The 20,339-nt window shown below is 36.3% G+C and overlaps 1 protein-coding gene across 1 annotated transcript; it reads right to left on the bottom strand.

Moving 5' to 3' along the window:
• Positions 1-716: 716 nt before the first annotated feature.
• LOC140144297 (monocarboxylate transporter 12-like) lies at positions 717-17,613 on the bottom strand. Its single transcript, XM_072166120.1, has 4 exons — positions 17,312-17,613; positions 9,800-9,940; positions 7,761-8,582; positions 717-2,250 (listed from the first exon to the last, which is right to left on the bottom strand). Exons 1-4 carry the CDS (start codon positions 17,532-17,534, stop codon positions 2,090-2,092), a joined length of 1,347 nt encoding a protein of 448 aa, XP_072022221.1. The 5' UTR covers positions 17,535-17,613; the 3' UTR covers positions 717-2,089.
• Positions 17,614-20,339: the final 2,726 nt, after the last annotated feature.

Below are 20,339 nucleotides of genomic sequence, written 5' to 3' on the forward strand. Positions count from 1 at the left end.
CCTTCTCTATACTTTTATTAAAAATCCATTTCTGCCGGCATGTCAAATGATGAAACCGTCACACCGCAATAATTGGCTTCAAAACTGCCGCCAACGACAGAATAGTTTAAGATCACTCAAGCGTAGCAAATCCTTTATTCCATACAAGGATTGCTTTGTAACATCATAAATAAACGATAGATATTGACTATTTAGTAGAAGTAAGAACAGGACACAACAAATATACTGCATAACATTTTCCAAATAACTTTGTGCTGAACGGTTAGTAATTTTACAGATTTTCAAAATAGGTTGCTTTGTCAAAACTTGGAATTCACCATTTTTACGCAATCCTCTCTAACTTCTACTAGAAACGTCCAAATTTTAAAATCTAAAAAATCTGAGAAAGCTAAATATATGTAAAACTTAAAATGCAAAACAATATGACCAATAGAAATGCCCTTTATACCTAAAAAATTCCATCTTTTGCGGTATAAATCATTCTGGGACACCCTGTATGTGGTCACACTCCAGGCTATGATAAATCTCGTATGTACGCCGGGATGAACATAATTTGGTTTTGAAACTAGTGTATGTTATTCAACATACAAGGTTTTGTAATGAAAGCTTTCTGATTGGCTTATGGTATTTAACACAATTCAATCATCTTTGCTATAGGATCCTAAATAATGCAAAAGTTAATTTCGCAAAAATTGTCACATACAAATAAACAAAACTGCAAAACTCATTATTTACAAATAAGATGCTGGAAGCCCAATTTATTTTCTCGTTTTCTCGAAACCCTTTTTATATACAATGTAGAGCATTATTAAAAATATAATTTCAAATTACGAAAATATATTATTCTATACACCATATAAACGGTTACCCGTAACCGTATATAAACAGTGACATGTAATCGTATAAACGGAGACTTGCTACTGTATAAACGGGCACCTGTAACCATATAAACCGTTGCTTAAAACTGAATTTATACTCCATCGCTGAGCGACGTTTGACCAGTGACGTCATAGGTAGCGCGCTTTTCCCAACGCAACGAAAAACGCGATATCCCATTTGCTAGAAACCAATCGCTCGTCGCTCAGCGATGGAGTATAAATTCAGCTTCGTCCGAATGCGGTATCCACGACGACATCTTAATTAACAACTGGAAGAAATAAACTTAAATAGTATTGTAATATTTTTAGATTGCAATGCAACTATTGCATGAAATAAGATACAACGCCCATATGTACATATACCGTTCGGTTTGAAACCAGTGATCTTTTGAAATTAATTGTTTTAATCAATGTAAAACTTAAAAACTGATTTTGCTTTTTTTTTATAACGTTGTACCTTCTACAACGAATTCAATGAATCCAAATATGACTACGCATAAAATGAAATCATTAACATAAAATAAAAATACGAATTTACACATGATACAATATGTATATTTTAACACGTTTAAAGGCCATTGTCTCAAAAGTAGGACAGCCGAGTTGTCTAGGTTGAATGGACACGGTTCACATATTAGGCCTACTCACTGTGAGTAAGGCAATAGACTAGACCTTTTCAAATCGAAGTTTTCCGAAGTTTGTTATGGATGAACCCGTTTACAATTCCGGGTCATCGACGACAACGCAAACGCAACTATTACGTCTGAACACAAATCTGCGTGAAAGACACGGTCAAGCGTTGGGTATGGTTTGTGCAAGATATTGATATTTATATATAGCGAAGACCACACGAAGATCAAATCAAATGTGCCGCAGACACAGACACAAGCGGCTAGGGGACGCAGGGGTAACCTTGTCAAAAGTTTGCATTTTCTTTCTTTTACTGTCACATGAAGTGCCAAGTGGAAGTGTTAGTTCAATACCTTTAGAAAATATTTCTCTGTGGTGACTCATGTTGATTTTGGCTAAATACGTTGTTTTTCACTCAAAAGGGTACGTGATTCGGCTTGATTCATTGTGCCCCAATTTGACCCTCTAGCTTACTGAATAAATACTGCGGTTTTCCGATCTTTTCCGATCTTGATTTGAAAAGGTCTATTGTCGTAGCAGGGTGACGATATGCATTATATGCAGCTATTGGATTTTGCTTCTCAGCACCAAGCTGGTTGCTCCTGGTGGTGGAGACTCTTAATCTTAGCGCAAAGTCTTCTCATACACGGTTCAACCAGCATCAGAATAGCACCAAGGCACAGAGCAAACCCAGCCGAGTAGAAAGAATAGGTGTAGTTACCCGTAGCGTCATAAAGGGCACCTGTAAAGATAGAAACCAAAGAAACATTAAGAATAAGCACAATCGCCATCGTAACTTCCGGTTTTTGGGACACTTTAACCTCTGACATATCGGGGAAATTGATGTAATTGTTATTAATTAATTTGTAAAATGTCAAAATGTCAAAATATTCAAATAATTACTTTATTCAATAATGATGTTTTTTGGGTTTGTTTTTATTCTTGTAAAACATTTCAGATTATAATTATTTTGTACGCACAAAAAGCCATTTTTCTGAATTTTCCCAATAGGTCAGAGGGCAAAGTGTCCCAAAACTGCAAAAACTGTCCCACAATGCATTGCAAACTTCTATTGCAGATTTGGCTTATTAGAATAAGAACAAAATATAGGGAAAAAATGAAAGGTGACAAAGACAACAGGCACGCGATTGTAGTAAAATACAATAGTTGTAGTCTGGTGGGGATTTTTTGGGTTTTTTTTGTTTTTGGTGGGTTTTTTTTGTGTTAATTTTTGATTTGTGTGGGTTTTTTTCTAAATATATATAAATGTGCTCAAGAAAATTTATTTTATTTTATAATATAATGTACGAGGAAAATTAACACATGAGCTAGAATTAACGGCCCATTCAGTGATTTGCTCATCCGGACGATCATAAAAATCATCAAAATTCGGTACCTTTGTTATTGTCATATAGATGTGCTAACATAGCCTGCTAGTGGTTCAGCCGAAAGCCGTATATTTAAGACAAAAGAAGACATTTTACATGAATCTGTAATTTATATACTGACCGTATATAAATTTAGCTACATGTACTGCTGTTGTCTTTGTATTTTGCCAAATGTTTCAGTTCAAAAATACCAAATAACGGTTTTTTTTACACTTTCGCTGTGATCACTGAACGGGTCTTTAAGAGAGACTGGAAAAAGCGTTCCAGTACTTTTAACACCACTGAAGACATTTTGGATTAGATTAATAATTTTATGTAAAATTTAACAGAAATTTTGTAAGTCATGGGGTACAAATGCAAAATTTCTATTGTTCATACTTGGAATTACTTAATAACAATGGCTACAAAACGCAAATCATTATACTTCATTACAACGCTCAAAAAGACCAATTATTTTGACTATAATTGGGTTGAAGATGTGTAAGTATTTGGCAATGTCAAACTCGACTTATAATTTATAATTATCCTATCTCCAGTAGATAGCAACTACACTAAGCCAAAAAAAAAGAAACTTATAATTTTTCACAAAGTCATATCTTAAAATCCTGCCCATCAAAATTAACCTAAATTACACACAGGATTGCCTAAATACTCTAATCTAAACACATGTCAGTAACCAAGCTGTTGTCCAACTGATACAACAGCAAAATGCACTGATATGGAACAACTTCCCGGACCACATTCACAGGCGAATAATTGGCACCCAGCAAAAGAAATCTATGAACATGCGTACAAGTTCCTTACACAGGTGATAATTTCCAAAGCGTAAGTGGAATAGTGTGGAACGGGCTGATTTCTGCGTTTCACACACTTTCTTCAAGGAACAGGTACTGTTCCACAATATTCCACATACAGATTTCTTATGTTGGGTGCCAATTATTGGGCTGTGAATGTGGTCCATGAAGCTGTTCCTGTGTGTAATTTTGGTTCATTTTGATGGACAGGATTTTAAGCTCTGACCTTGTGAAAAATTATAAGTTTCTTTTTAGGCTTAGTGTATTATTTATTACGGTATTCTTATAATAGCTATCCTATCTGCAATAGATAACAACTATATTAATTATTATAGCTATCATATCTGCAGTAGATTGCAACTATATTTATTCATAGCTTCATAATAATGTGCTGCGTACGAACACTTGCAATATGTTCAACACTCAACCTAAATTACCAAATAAAGTAGTCATTAGATGGATAATTTTGCTCTGCGTGTTTTGATACCTCATTTGAAACGATGCAACTGTTTTTCCCCAATGGAAACGAAAGCATTTCAAATTTGACAAATTTGGGCTATTCCCCCCTTCAGGGTGATTCCTACTTTGAATTAAAATTTGAATATCACACACTCCATCTACACGCCTGGTAATCGGAAATAATCATTACGTGTCTTCAATAACACAAGGAAGGAAGTTTTCCCAAACAAATGTTGCAATACAATCATAATTGTTGTTCTTATCAATATTGTGATACCAGCTGACAAAGAAAACAAATTCACTGTGAAGTATGTCGTCCGGTCTGGTCAGCCAACTTTAAATGACCTATCAGGCTTATCGGTGCTGGACTGATGTCCAGACAACGTGGACAATGACAATTGTGGAACAGTTCCCCTTTCTATATTTACGCCAGGTGGAGTGAGAGTTTTGACAGCATGTTATGTACTTAAGGTGTATATAGCTGGGATGAAAAGCCGACCATCATAAGAAAATTTTGACCTTTCGTATTGAAGAAATGCATATACATATACAAAAGACTTCATGTATATCTTCATACGAAAGGTCAACATTTTCATATGATGGTCAGCTTCTTTTCCTCCCAGATACATACACTTTTGACTTTTTATGTACTTAAAAGTAGGCCTACATATCATTAGATTGATAAAGTAAACTTCGAGGACTGCTAAATGCCAAAAATGTCAATTTGCCATAAAATTTGTATCATATCGCGAATTAAAAAAAAATCTAAATTATTTGATATCAGAAGGACATTCCACGTATTCAGAATGCAATTTGGGGTGTTTGATGTGCTCTCAGGTCCCACAAAAAAACAAATGTGCGAAGGTGGGTGACTGGGCCCTTTTAAAACCCCAAAGAAATTCGGAATCCACCCTTAGAACCCCGAGTAAATATTGAAAGGTTCTTAAACCCCATTAGCATGATTAGAGAAAGAACTTCCGTCGCCCGCATCCGAATGTCACACTTAATGTGCCCCGTACATACATGGCATACGGGATGCGAGTATACGCGGTACCCTGGGATAATGCATGTTAGTTGTTTTCGATTGTTTTCATCTGTAGGTAACACCCGGGGGTAACACAGTCACGTCACAGTATGAATACCAATACTTAAACACTTGAGAACGTTCCTGTAATCTTATTGGCTCTTACCCGTGTGATATGACACGATATAACACGGTTCAGTGCGTGTGCATCGACGCGATACGTGTACTCGCTATTTGAACCAATCGGAGACACATAGCAACAACGGGACTGATCGATTTTAAGCCCTAGGTAATTATTTGTAAAATGTAGGTACGTAGGATTTAATTAGCATTCTTATGATATTTTTATTTATTTATTTTTGGTATTCTTATGATATTGATATTTATATATATATTGATACTTTTATTTGAATTGAAGTTTAAATTGGCGTAATAATGATGACGCCCGTGTTATATGAGACGATAGATGCACAACAGCGTCTAAAACAATACCGTTATTCTTTATTTTAGTATCTCCACAAATCGTTCTTCGCAAACGTATGTATGATTCATATTATTATACATGTGACACAAGATAAAGAGTCGAGCTAATTCCAGGTGATGAATCAATTCCTCCGTAATTCTAGAATCACAAAACCTATTTTACATCTGCGGAATTGGTACAGAAGCTGGAACTTTCCCGCTACTCTTAAATCTGTATCCTCCCTCCGGGGCCTCGCTCTAATAGCTTCTAATCAAAGATACTCAATACTTAGTATCTTTGCTCTAATTTTCGACTTAATCATTGTAGGTATTACCTGTAATACTATGATGATGAGTGAGTCGTGACTCAAAGTCGAATTGCCTTTAATTAATTGATTTCAAGGTTAAGTCACCGGAGGTACAGAACTGAAACGGTTGAAAATGTTTACTTTCCTCCATTTCATATTACTATCTGAAGTGAAAAAAGTAGGTTCGTTGTAGATTTTATTTCTGTACTTTGACAGTGCTTTTAAGATTCGCAAAAGAAGATTTTAATCAAAGTCTCTTTGAGACGCTAACGGTATACTTCAAGTCTATCTGCAGTTCCTGAAAGGTAAGTATGGTCAGGAGACCTGTGTGGATTTGTCTATAAACTCAAACCCTCATAAAAGTGTGTACAGATTCAAAACCATGCGTGATTTTCCGTACATATTCCGATGTGAATTTTAAAGTGTCGTCTATAAAGCGCCAACCTGTTAATGATAAGGTACGCTTGTACTAAGGTTCGCTAGCCCAAAAAATAAAATGGGGATGTTAGTCCTCTTTTCAGACAAGCGAACCTTACTTTATCGGAAAAGTAAACCTTTTAAAAGACTACATTTTAAAATGTTCCAAAATCTGCCACAAGGGTAGCGTGGATTTTAGATGGAATATTGTAATACCTGAGATGAAAATATTCTAATACTGGAAATGTGCTTAAAATAATAAATGCTATCATCAATGAGCGAAGAGATTGTGTTCATTTGGGGGTCATTGGAACAATTTTGCAATTCCCCGTGGGAATTTTGACCGATACGATTTGCCACTGAATAAGGGCCAATATCAGAGAAGATATGTTACACTTCCCAGAATCCTTTGCAACATCATGCATCACCTCATATAACAATTGACACTCCTTTTACTTTGTACAGGTTCAATTTGCTTTTATGTTGAGAATAGAGTGCCTGGGTCGATAGTCATTTTGCAAGATCTGGATGTGCTCTGTTCATTGAGGTACTATTTGTCATTCTCGACCCATGTTGCACTAGATAGCAAATCAGTACAGACAATTGAAATTAAATAAATGCATTCTGGGAAGTGTAAAATAGCTTCTATAGGCAAATATTAGTCCAACGTAATTTATGTCCACACGATACGCCACTGATAAAGGGCCGATATAGTCACACGTTTTTATGTCCATTTTTTCGAGACGACACACGCTTGTTCTTCCGTTCTCCCTTACGATGTTCTGCTCGAAGGATATTTGCACATTTTTATTTCTTATTTAATTTACGTGATCATTCAATGTCTGGCACTGTTCTCCCATGATACTTAGGGTAGGGTGCATAGTTACATTGATCGGAACCGACTGTGAGTCTAATCATCTACTGCATCTGCCACACAATAATACAGCAATGGATGGAGATTTTACTGCACCGGGAATTGAACCAGTGGACCTACTACTGGGCCACGATGATATTCCCTTTGTGCAGGGCTTTTCTCTGACTATTCGCCGTAGAAGTGACGTAATAATCGGATTAACTACCATAGCAATAGATGAATACAATTTTTGAATAGATTGCCCCGCACTACAAGTAGATTGAACTAATCACCTGTGTATGTCAGCAAACATAGATTGAATACAATAGCGCTCTTTTCAAAGATACTAATCTTACAGGTGCGGGTGATCAGCCTTTCTTTGACATCTATGGTTCAGTGCATAGGTACCGCTTGAACGTTGTAGTGCATGGCGATATATTCAAAATTGTATTCATCTATTGCTATGGTAGTTCATCCGATTAATTACGTCATTTCTACGGCGAATTGTCGTACGGCAGAAAAAATCTCGTATATTGCTTGTACTTACCCATGATGTAAACGCCAAGCAGCGTTCCTACCCCCTCCATGAAGCACACCAACCCAACGGCTCCAGATACTCTGTTATCGTCCACAAGCTCCTTAGGAACGATTGGAACTAAAGAGTTCATAATTCCACTGAAAAACCCAAATATTGCAGTAAATATGGCAAGAGTTACATAATAATTACTCAGAGGGTACACCAAGCAGCAGAACCCGCACATACAGATACTGATCGTGTATAAATTAGCTGCGGATAGGAAACCCAAGTCTATTAAAAATCCATGAGATAGTCTGCCTGTGAGGCTGCAAAGTCCTGCAATGGATAATAGAAATGAAGCTGTCATTTCTGTTATACCAATATCAATAGCATGTGCTACCAAAAATAAAAATGCAGAATAATAACCAAATCCAAACAATAATGAGACTACGAGGAAAAATGCTAATGGTCCGTTGTTACATATCAGGTCACACTGAAGAAGATCTGATATTGCCGCCGTATTTGTGCGTGGAATTTCTTGCGTAAATTCGTAGCCGTCCACGTCTGCCTTAACTTCTTTTGAATCTTTCCGCCTTGATTGGTACTCCTTTTCTAATTGAGACGGTCGAAAGAGGGCGCCACACAAACACAAATTACTGATAATAGATGCGGAAATTAGAAGGGCTCCTTTCCATCCAAAATGCTCACACAGCAGATGAAGTAGTGGACTAAGTGTGAACATGCCAACTCCTACGCCAGACATCGCTATTCCATTGACTCGGGCTAACTGCTTGTCGAAGTAGTACTGTATAATGACCATTGAAGGAACCAAGCATATACCCATACCAATACCTAAGAGAAGATCAAAAGTACGACATGAGTTACAATAGTCCACCAATACCCATTGGCGGTGCTAAAGGGTGGGGTCAAGGGGGCATTTGCACCACCCCCCCCCCCATATTTTTCTTACTCCTAGTGGCCCCTGTTAAAACCCAAAATACGACAATTTTCCTTCTTTGTGGGTATATTGCCCAAAATTGGTTGATTTTACCCCATGGTTGAGATGTGAGACCAAATGGCTCTTGTTTTGTAACCTCATTTGTCGGGATCTTTTGCATTTTGTTGAAAGAGGGTATGCTGGACGTATATCAAGGGATTGTCAGTAGTATAGGCCTATCAAAACACTCCAACGAATTCCGTATAAATCAATGTTTGTACATAACATGCACGTACTCGCCTCACTTTTAATCTCATAATCTCAAGGATCTCATGAAGGGACATTCTGTAAAAATATTTTTACATTTAAAACAAAGACTCCAAAATTAAATATACCAAACAAAGTGGTTGATAGATGGAGAATTTCCCTAATTTTCAATAATTTGAATAAAATCAATCAGATTAAAAAAATTAAAAAACTAAACATAGATTGTTCCCTCAAAATACTCAGATTCACTCGGTCGGACATCCGGGAACATTGTCCCCTTCGTCCCCTTTGCACAAGCTCGCGCATAGCAACCAGCTTGAGAAAGGGGAACTGCACATGCGAACACTGGTTTTACAAGGCTATTTCCCCTTTGTGACGTCAGCCCGACTAAGAGAATAATGACAGAAAGGTGTGTCACACACCGCTGTAATGAGCCAATTACAAAAGTCGCGGAAATCACCTTGAAGAAGGAACCATCCAAATTTCTCACTTTTGAAACTCTGCCTTTTGTTAATCAATTGGGTAGATGGGGGAATAAAGTCGCATCGTGGCCAATGAAGTATCAAAATACGCAGAACATTACTAAAATTTCGTTAATTGTCTGAGCTTTCGGTCCTAGCAGGATCTTCATCAAACGCACAGCGTCATATTAGTATTTTTGAGACACCACGTTTGTTTTAAATGTAAAGATATTTTTGTGTGCAGTATAGGTGATTTTGTAAAAACCGTTGTAATTCTCATCCTGTTTTTGGCATGAGGCATACAGATAATATCCTTTTCTCCATTTTATGGCCTTGAATTTACCAATTTACTCAATTCTAATAAAACTATTTTTTTCAATTATAGACATTTCACCCATACTTACCGACAAGTGCCATACATGTGTAGAGATGCCATAGTGCTCTAACCTGTGATGCCGCTGCCAGTCCCACAGCCGCCGTAATCCCTCCTCCGATGACCGTAGGCCGACACCCATAGTAGCGACTAATAGCTGATCCCATGGGACCTACAAAAATAAAATGACCGAGCAGGCGAGTGGTATTAGTGGGAGCTTTATCCCTCTGTCTCTGTAGTTATCAGAGTATGACATCTTTAAGAGTAGGGCTTGATGAGGATCTGAGACAGTCCGTTGAGGACCTAATGTGCACCAGACAGTGTGAAATCCACATACACCCTGAAACGGAATCAAATTAAAGAAACAAAAAGACAACAAACTTTTAAATAGTTTCCTGTACTGCCCGATGGTCTGGAATGTAAATGCAATATATTAGATGAAAGAAAATAATAAAACATGTACCGAATGATTATAAAATAAAATACCGACTTGATTAGATAACTTGCTATCATGTGACCGTACACGTCGAATGAGCCGTAAATTTCTCCCTCGGTCAATTATTTCGTGTTTAGAAAATATATATCATAAGCTTTAAAATGGTATATCATTTGACTTCAAGGAAGCGGGGTTATGGTTGGTTGAGCTTTGCTCCTTCAACAAAATGGTACATTATTTCGTTTCTACATGTGTCCCTTTTTCCACATTGCTGGTAATAAATATCAAACAGTCATAATTGGCGGTCATTTCAAATCATCCCCAAGTCAACGAGGTTCAGCACTGTCCTCTCATTGTTAATTGTTGGTTATACATACCTAGACAAAATACAATGCTTTGTAACTCACCGCAGGATTTAGTCAAAGCAAACAAAGACTAGAGCTATTTAAGAATTCTATAGACATCTAAGGTAGAAGCTTATTATCCTCTTCGATTATTGATTGGTTTAAAAGGTGTTTTAAAATCAAAATGAAATACATGTCCCACCAACTTGAGGTACCGATGAATACGACCTTCATGCACATTTTACACTGTAACTCAGAATAGGATATTTACGGCTCATTCGTGCTGTACGGTCACATATAATAGTAGTAATAGTCGGTGTTCTACACGGTAAGTAATTGACGTTTGAAGCAGACGAGCTTTGCAATGTTAATTTAGTAACAAGTCAGGTAGCTGCAGATATTGGTCCTTCTGAAGAGACGTGGAGGAATTATTAGTATATAAACAAATAGAAAACAAATGGTAATCTTAATCTGTAAACTGAATGTATCAAGGGTGATCGCATTGTACGACGTCCCTTTAATAAAATCTTTTTTTCTCTCAAAATAAAATTGAAGCGTCTATTTGTCATATTTGACTCTATGAAACGGATTAGCTCGGATTGAAAATTAAAAAACCGAGCGGTCAATTGTCAAAATTCAACAAGTATGTTATAGCTGTATTGGCTACATGTAATATATTCTTCAGCTACAGCGGTTATTTAGTTGCGTTTGGTTTGGTTGTTAAAATACCCAAATAATTCAGTTCCCGACGATAGAGTTCTTTCATGGACACCCTGCCCTGAAGCTCAATGTATAAAAAACAAATCCTTGTTCGGGAATCCTTCGTAAAATTGAGCTTAGTTAACATACTTAATTAGGGATCAAAATTGGCGTCGAAGTAAACACGTGTGAAATATTTATTTGCAAGGCATGTTAATCATTTCCTCTACAGGGAGGATGGTAATTTATTTCTCGCATTTACGGCCCCAGCTATGTGCTATTTGTGGGAGGAGATAAGTTTAAGTGTATACGTTCGAATTTCAACCAGCCTAATAATGAAGCTCCCGTGTCCAATTGATTAAGGCACTGGTCTCGTAAACCCGAAGTCCTAGGTTCAATTCCCAGTCGAAATCACTTTTTCTACTTGTATCCTTTATTATTTGAGACGGCGATGAAATTGCTTATTGCATGTTAGATAATGTGCACAATATTAAATTATGGCATTTTAATTGCCATGCCAGACATTACATAATATAGAATTACTATTAATTACTATCTTTAGCCGTTCATATTATATTTGTATGCTTTGTGACCACTTCACTCATCTGACCTTAGAGTTGATAAGGAGCTGTATAACACACAGATAGGAATGAATTATTAAACAATTGCTTATTGATAACATCCTTATTGTTTTCCTATTGCGATCTATATTCCAACACCATGAAAGTGCGTAGGGTTATTTGAGTCGACCACTTGGAAGTTGGACTTTGATTGACAACCGTGCACTCGGAGTCGGATGTCGAATTCTAGAGAACTCAACCGATTACACCTGTACTCATCAGATGTTTTATATTACAGTTTAAATCAGTTTACAGCATACGTAGAAATAAGTACAATCCAATGTTGTTTAACGCCCAGTAATTAATAATGTCACTGCTCCGGAACAATTTTTCATTAGACCTTCCTTGCCACTAATTCTGAAGCCTCGGAACTGGGGATTGTTCTTAAGTTTGGTTGTTGACTACTTGTGAAAACTTCCCCTGAGCTTATTTCCCACGCAATTTGCATGTCTTTTCTTCCGCGTTTACATATTAATACACATCTTTATCTTTAGATTGAGGAATAGAGATACTAGCAGCCAAGTTGTTTCCTTTTATAAGACAATGAGAACCTATTTCTAATTAGCTTGTCGGAAGTTGAATCAAAATGTCATGGTTGACTTAACAAAGCAATACGAATTCGCTCCGTAAATACCCAAATGACCAGCACAGTGTGAATGACCAAGTGCTTAGCATGCTTTAATAGGTCACTAACTCAATAGACATGAAACAATGCAAGGACAATCAGACACACAGACAATATCATTTATTTATTTGATGATAACTCACCACTGATAACAACGTGACGTGACATAATCCACTTAATTATATATTAATATCTTCTCTGGATCATAGGCATAATAAAAAAAAATGGACCTTGAATTTTCACGTTTCATTGTATAGAGATAAGAACAATGTTTTCCAATACACAAAAGTTGCTGCTTTGATTTGCCTGTTGCATGCAAACTGTATGTGAATGTGATGTCAACATAGTTATGTTTTTCCACTTTTGTTTTGTTTTGTGTGTTTCTATTGACAAAAAAAAACCAAAGGAAACAGGAAACTCCTTGCCAGTCAAAAGAAGACAATGGGATGTATACTTGTCGAATAACAGGAACAATACGGTTCTAGGAAATTACCACACTGTATTGCAAAATCAATAGACATTTCAAGAACCACTGACTCAATACTGGCTTGTTTGTACTTATTGTAATGAATTTTCACGCTGTTTCCAACTACAGCCTGTCTCAAAACAAATTGTGCAAGTGAAAAGCGCCCTCTATGGCAATTAGAAAATACCGTTGTGACATGATGCTTACATCAACGTAAAGGGCGTAGTCTTAGCTCTCAAATGCCGTTTGTTCTGTTCAATTTGCTTGTTTTAATCTCGAGATATGTTTAGTTGACAACGAAAGGGTAAAATCACAATTGTGCCACTTTTACCAGGGAAGATCAAAAGGACTGTACGTGTAAATCAATGACAGCATCAAGTTTATCAAAAGACTGCATCAATTATACAACAATAAAAATAGTTTTTACTGTTTTTACTATTTTATCATGATACAGGTATTATATGATTCTCCTTTTCCACTTAAAACAGATTAAAAGAGAAATAGATATTTCACGTTCTGCTGTAAAATTAAATAAATGTGCATGTCAATGATTTTATCAAGACATTTTCAAGACATGTTAAAAGACAAAATATTGCAAACTTATAGGTTAATGAACGCGTATTACTTGTTGGGAGAGAAATTAGTCAAAATAATGCGTGCGCGCTGATTTTGATGCGTCTTATGCACGAGCCACGAAAGGGGGAGTGCATTATATTAGACGCATCAACATCAGGTATCATTGATTTACATGTGTAGCCCTCTTCCCTATAGTAAAAGTGGCACAATAGTGATTTTACCCTTTCGTTGTTAATTAAACATATCTCCAGATTAAAACAAGCAAATTGAACAGAACAAACGGCATTTGAGAGCTAAGACTGCGCCCTTGACCTTGATGTTAGCAGCATGTCACAATGGAATTTTCTAATTGCCATAGAGGGCGCTTTCTACTTGCACAATTTTTTTTGAGACAGGCTGTATAGCCATGGAAATTTAATGTCCAGAAGTTATTAATTTTCCCGTTAATTTTTCAAGCAAATTTGGAACTTGTGGAGAGTGTGGATGTGGAGGAATGGAAAAGGTAATGACATGCAGTCGCATACCAAATACCAAATGACAATTTGAATGAATTATCCTTTATATAAGCAATTTTAATTTTGTTTACACTTTCGCTGGGATCACTGGATGGGACTTCAGCAGCTGTTGTATATCACAACAACATACCTCGGTGTAATCCTGCTATAATCATGGTAATGTTGGTTTGATCATCAAAGCAAATAATAACCAGTTCGTACTGGCTCTACCAATTAATTCAGAGTTGTCCTGGGTAGGGTCGGTCGAACAACTTTTTTTCAGGCCCAAACTCAAAAGCTATAACAATTTGTATCTAAAATATCTCAAATAAAATGTAGATTGAGATCATTATGCCATTATTGTTTAAGTTTATTCAAGTTTTAAAACAGATTTGTGAAAAAACATTTTATATCATATGTGACGTGTCATGTCAAAAGGAAACACTTTGGGCAGGATAGTAAATGGAGAAATAGCCAAAAATCTGCCACGGCCCGGGGTGATTTTTTCACAATGTGGGTTTGTTGCGAATTTGTGATGTTATTAATGTTTGAAATATTGTCTGATAGTTTCAGACCGGAATATAACTGGCATTTTTTTTTTTTTTTTTCAAGGTAATTCCTACTCTCAACATAGTCAATAATATTTTTAAAGGCCGATATCTTAATTTCCAATTTTATATTAATTTATAATACCATAACTTACGAACTCAATATCTTCGCTTAGGAATGTCCGATTTCATTGGGAAAAACGGCGTTGTGGAGTTAAATATCTATATTTAAGATATGTAAAAACCTCAAAATTACCCAAGAGTGTCTCCTTTTGATATAACACGTCACATATTAACTTTTATGTTGTATTCGGGCCCTAGTTCGATTCATCTGGATTGTTTGATAGAAATTCATTATTTCATACTACAAAAAGTACAAGAACCACTTGATTTGAAACAGGCCGTATCAGATTGCCGCCCATCCATTTTGGTTGTTTTTGAAAAGCATGACTCTTCTAAAACATACAGATAGCGCGGACGGGGGTTCTTCGAAATTATTCAGCGACCACACGTCTTTCGCGGGCACAGTCTTCCGTTGTCACCGTCTTTTGCGGTACTGATATTTGATAACATTTTTTTTTAATGTTCCATTTAATGTGATTAGTGATGTGAAAGGGTGTTGTTATTTAAAATTATAATTGAGAAGGTCAGGTGCAATTTCAGTGTTCGAGTTATTATTTTTTTACCTTGGGACCCCCCCCCCCCTCCATTTTGAAAGGAGATGTGCCATGGATGATGACTTTCTCTATACATATTTTTTGCTGTTTTTACAATCAGTATACAAACTTTTCATAAAAAAACACCTACATTTGGCCACTGAATTGAGTGCTTTTAATGGCACTTTTGCTCAAATTCGCCCAATTGGGCGCATTGGTCTCCACTGGCACTGGTAAACCATCCATCAATATAGCCAAATCGCTGAAAGGTTATCTCAAAGCAGCCGTGGCACATGCCCATACTTCAATCAGAGAGAGCCCCCTCCCCTACAGGTACAGTCATTATTCTAAGAAGATAGCTTTTATTATTAATTGACAACATTACTGCACAAATTGAGAAAATCAAGAATAATTTGGTAGCTAATCACTCAATTATGTTGTGCGTCAGAATTGAAGCATAGAATTGACGGAATAGACTATTAAAGTACGATGACCCGGTACATTTTGTGTTAAAACTTCCATAATGTTTCAAATTTAATTTCCTAAAATAATTACAAAACATATTTTGAAAAGTTTTCGCATGTGTCCGGTGCAGTGTATCATTATGTGTAATCAATTGACCATAAGTAATGCGTGCGAACGTTTATTTATCCAAATTTTAAAACAAGCTCACTAGTCTGTGAAACACGAAGGTAACATCGGCACCACTATTAAGAGGGATAAACTTTACAATAAACTCTGGCACCCAAGATTATGCAAGATCATAACCCTAATTTTAAGCCTTCAGCCAAGAGTTCCTTCAGCCCACGTAAAACAAATCGCACGTTTCACGCCCAATTCGTCCAAACCTTTCTTCAGCATGAGGGAGAGTCAATATTTACTATTTTATGCCAAATTTTAATTGCGGATGCACTCCCAATATCTCATTAAAGAAAAGGACCTTTTTGCTAATACATGTAGTCCCTACAGGGATTACTGAAAATGATAACACTTTTAACTTTGTTAAAACAAGCAAAAATTAAAAATAGAACAGGTTAAAGCATCCCCCAGAATGAAAGTGGGACGAAAAGAAACACGTTTACTTTAAATTTTACTTTAAATTTCCTTAAAACATTCTTCTGATCCTGAAAGGCTAGGATGGCAAAACCTATATCGTATAACTGTTGCCCAAAAAATCACTAAAATTACTTAGTGATTATTCAAGAATATCCTGAATATTTCTCCCGAGATATTTCTATGAATTCATCAAGTCAGTCGGTCAGTTTTAGTACATCATCTTCAGTTTGCTGGCCACTCTCTTTTTTTAAAATTTTTAATTAATTTTACATAGTACATATTTGATTATATATAATTACTGTAACACATGATTGTAAAAATTACACAGTATAAGTTGTTTTTCATACATTTTAAAGTATTTCTACAATGTGTGTAGTGAAATGGATAATTCGAATTGCGAAATGGCTTTGGTCTGTGTGCATTCGGTATTCGTGTTTACCTCTACCGGGGGGCCCTATATTAGCAATAGCTGCCATCTTATAGACATCGGATTTAAGTTCGTCATTTAATATTGTACACGTATGTAAAATGACATCTGGCAGCTATTGAAGACAGTGCTTTCTGACCCTTGATTTGCATGCATCAGCAGACGGCTAGCATGTCATTATGTTGAGCGATGTTCCATTGAGCAATCCACCCGTATTAAAAAGTTCTTTAAATTATTTAGTTGAGTAATATACCAGGCAATGATCAAATATTTTATTAAGCGACATTTGTTTCGTGTTTTCTTCATTTTTAAATTGTGAAATATAATGACAATAACATTTACCATTTACAAATTAACATGTAGCTCTTCATGAGAAAAATCAAAACCTTTTATTGTAAAAATATGGAGCATGTTGATTAGACAGATATGATTACACCTAGAAAATTGTTCAGGTAAAATGTCGGTAAGTATTTTGCATTTTATATCGATAATATCAAATAAACTTTCTGATTCTTGCAGTAAAATTAAACCATGTTAATATTATTATTTAATAATATTAATCATGTTAATGCTAAATAAACTGGAAAGTAACTTACATATCATTAACATAAATGCCGTTGTTATTGACCCAACCAATCCAACTTCTGCAGCTCCAGCCGAAAAATGTTCCTGCCATTTGACAATAAAAATAGCTAATGCGAAGAGGTAACCATCCTGCAAAATTCGACACAAGAAAGATCCGAATAGCACCATAACACCCCAGAAACCAGTTTTTACTTGGGTGTAAGAACCCATTGACGGGTCTACCTTGACGCCCATAGTGTTCACTGCGTTCACTCTTTCTGTCAAATGAGACAATCAGCTGATTACTTTAGTTGGCTGGTGTCACAGCCGGCGAGCAACACAATTCATGCAAAGTTCGACATGCGCACCAGGTTCGAAAAATTGTTAAACATACTTGACGGTTTATGCCGGTCAGTAACTTACTGTTTATATTGTATGATAATATCCAGGGCTCTGGTTCGTACGAAGTTCAGCTTAGCCTTTTCAATGCTTGTTGACTGCGATTTGAAATTATTGTACTACATAGACATATCATAGGTAAATGGAATTCGTCGAGACTTCATAATAATACTTCCATTTCCTGACGTGGTCGTATATAATAAAATTATAAACACTATGTCATATTTCTTATGCCCGGATGGTCAATGTGTTATTCTATCTGAGTATCTGTAATGACATGGAAAGGACGATGACCTATCACCTATGTGTTAAAAGGCTACAGATGTGCGTATGACACAATCATATGAATATTATATTCATTGGTATTTATTTTTACAACTATTTATTCTGATAATGCAGGCTGAATGCTGTGATATTTTAAAATGTGTTTACACCAATCATTCAGTGTTTACATATATGGGAAAGCCACATCTAATATAGCTATCATTTGTACACACAAAAAAAACAATGCTCATAATTAATGATAAAACATTTATGAAGATAGGACCTCCGATATGGTTTGCAGAATAAATTCAGCGTACGAGATTTCAGTTCACATGCACTACAATCGTGCAAGTCATTAGTTAAGGGACCCTTCATTATTAATGCCGGAGAGGGGCCGGGAGAAATAGGGATTGTGCGATTTTCACCTTGACAAACAGGCGGTTGGTATTATAATGATTTTATTTTGCTGGTTGGTGGTTATGTGAAATTCTACCGTATACCAAGTATCCTGGAATAAGTTGACAGCATTTGCGCAAATTTGTTCCATTTGCACCATTTTCGCCATTTTCGCTTCAACATGCACAAATTTTTGCACGCTTCGCTCGCATTAACTATTCAGTCTGCTGATTTACTAAACTCAAAAAATTGTTTCCGTCCCTAACCCCCAATGTCAAAAAAGAAATCTATGCCACATAGTACACCCCATTCACCCTCATGTCCTTCCTGAACTACTACATCACATAACTACGTGAAATTTACTCATCGCAGGGGGTAGGTATTTTTCCCCTTAAAGCTCAACATTCTCCACCACCCCCCCCCGGCATTAATTATGAACTGCCCTAAATTTGTCATATCTGACAAAATAATATAGTACTTTAGTTCTCAGTTCTGACTAATTATATGGAGGCATTTCAACAGTAGGTCTACCCCATTAAGTAGTAAGGTTGTTGAACTTTGTCCAGACGGTCAAGTACAAAAGCAATCAAACTTGTTCAAAACTCACACTAACGTGGTGCTCTCGCAATAAGAATTCAGAAAAGGGATACTTTGACATTATCTATGACGTTCGGTTATGGAGTTATGGCTGAAAAAGTAACAAATTGACGTCCAGGTTTAAGTTTACCCCGGTGTGGTTCTCAGAATGAAAACACTGTATTTTTTATAATACCAGCCATTTAGCTCGCACCCGATTTGGTGGTGTTTAAAAGGGTCCAAAAATTGTTTTAAACCCCATTTTACATGATCTGAATACTTTCTCAACATATCGTGACCATAACAAGTCAAATCATTCAAGTTTAAATACAGGTATGATGCAGCTTACTCAAAAATAATAAGGCATGTGCATTGCTAACCACGTGCTATCTACTGAAGATAGCAACATTAAGATATGATAAATCAAGAATCAGACAGGGCATAATTCTTTGTGTCTTAACTTTTTAGATTCTTTTGGTTTTCATCCTGTTGATGAAGGTGAGGGGATTGTGATCTGTGAAGACAAGCACAGGATATACTATATTGCAATAATGCTTTTTCACTCGTTTAAAAATCATGGTCACCCTGCAGTTATTATTATTATTTTTAAAGAAAAAAACCTGATTTGACTGCGAAATTGGGAATTTAACGATGTACTTCCGTGTGTGGAATATTTTTCCCACTAAGAGAACTATCGAATCAGTCGAGCGTGTGGCGGATGAACAGATTACCACAAAGGAAGTTTCAAGTGGTGTTTTAAGTACCCCAAACAAAGAAAAGTGAATGGAGGTTAACTGTGGGTAATCGGATTATATGTTCGAGCGATCTCCTCTTTTCTCATCTTCTCTGATCTTCTTAACTCATCAACAATGGGTCACTGACCTCAATCAATGACCTAAATCTACAGAATATATCCATTACTCGTCGATACTCGATAAATCAATAAATAACTTAGAAAATATTATGGATGTCCTTTAACATGTTTCCATAGTTAGCCATGGACCTCATGATTCTGTAGAACTGGCCGGTGACTAAGTCCGCTTTATTGGGTCGTCTATCGAGTATCGACGAGTAATGTCACTTTATTATTTGATCAGTTACCTTAAAATTGGCAATTTTTCCGCGCTTCGCACAGAGTTTGTTTCAATACGTCCAATCTGGGAGCAAAAGTCGCTAATTCGAATTACAACTTGGATCATTTTAGCTTCAATGGCTTTAAATTGGCAAATTTTTTGTACTTCGCGTGGAAGTTGTTCAGAAAACTTAATCTGGGAGCAAAATGCCATTCAAATTGCAAATTTGTGCGAGTTTTGCGCGCATTTTTCTCCTTCAATGTTCATATTTGATTATTGGCAGCTAAACATGCTACTTTCGCTCCGCTGCAACATATGTTCAAGGATTTTACACCAACCTCCCTCCCATGTT

Source organism: Amphiura filiformis, unplaced genomic scaffold (assembly GCF_039555335.1).
Source record: "Amphiura filiformis unplaced genomic scaffold, Afil_fr2py scaffold_48, whole genome shotgun sequence".
Taxonomy (NCBI): domain Eukaryota; kingdom Metazoa; phylum Echinodermata; class Ophiuroidea; order Amphilepidida; family Amphiuridae; genus Amphiura; species Amphiura filiformis.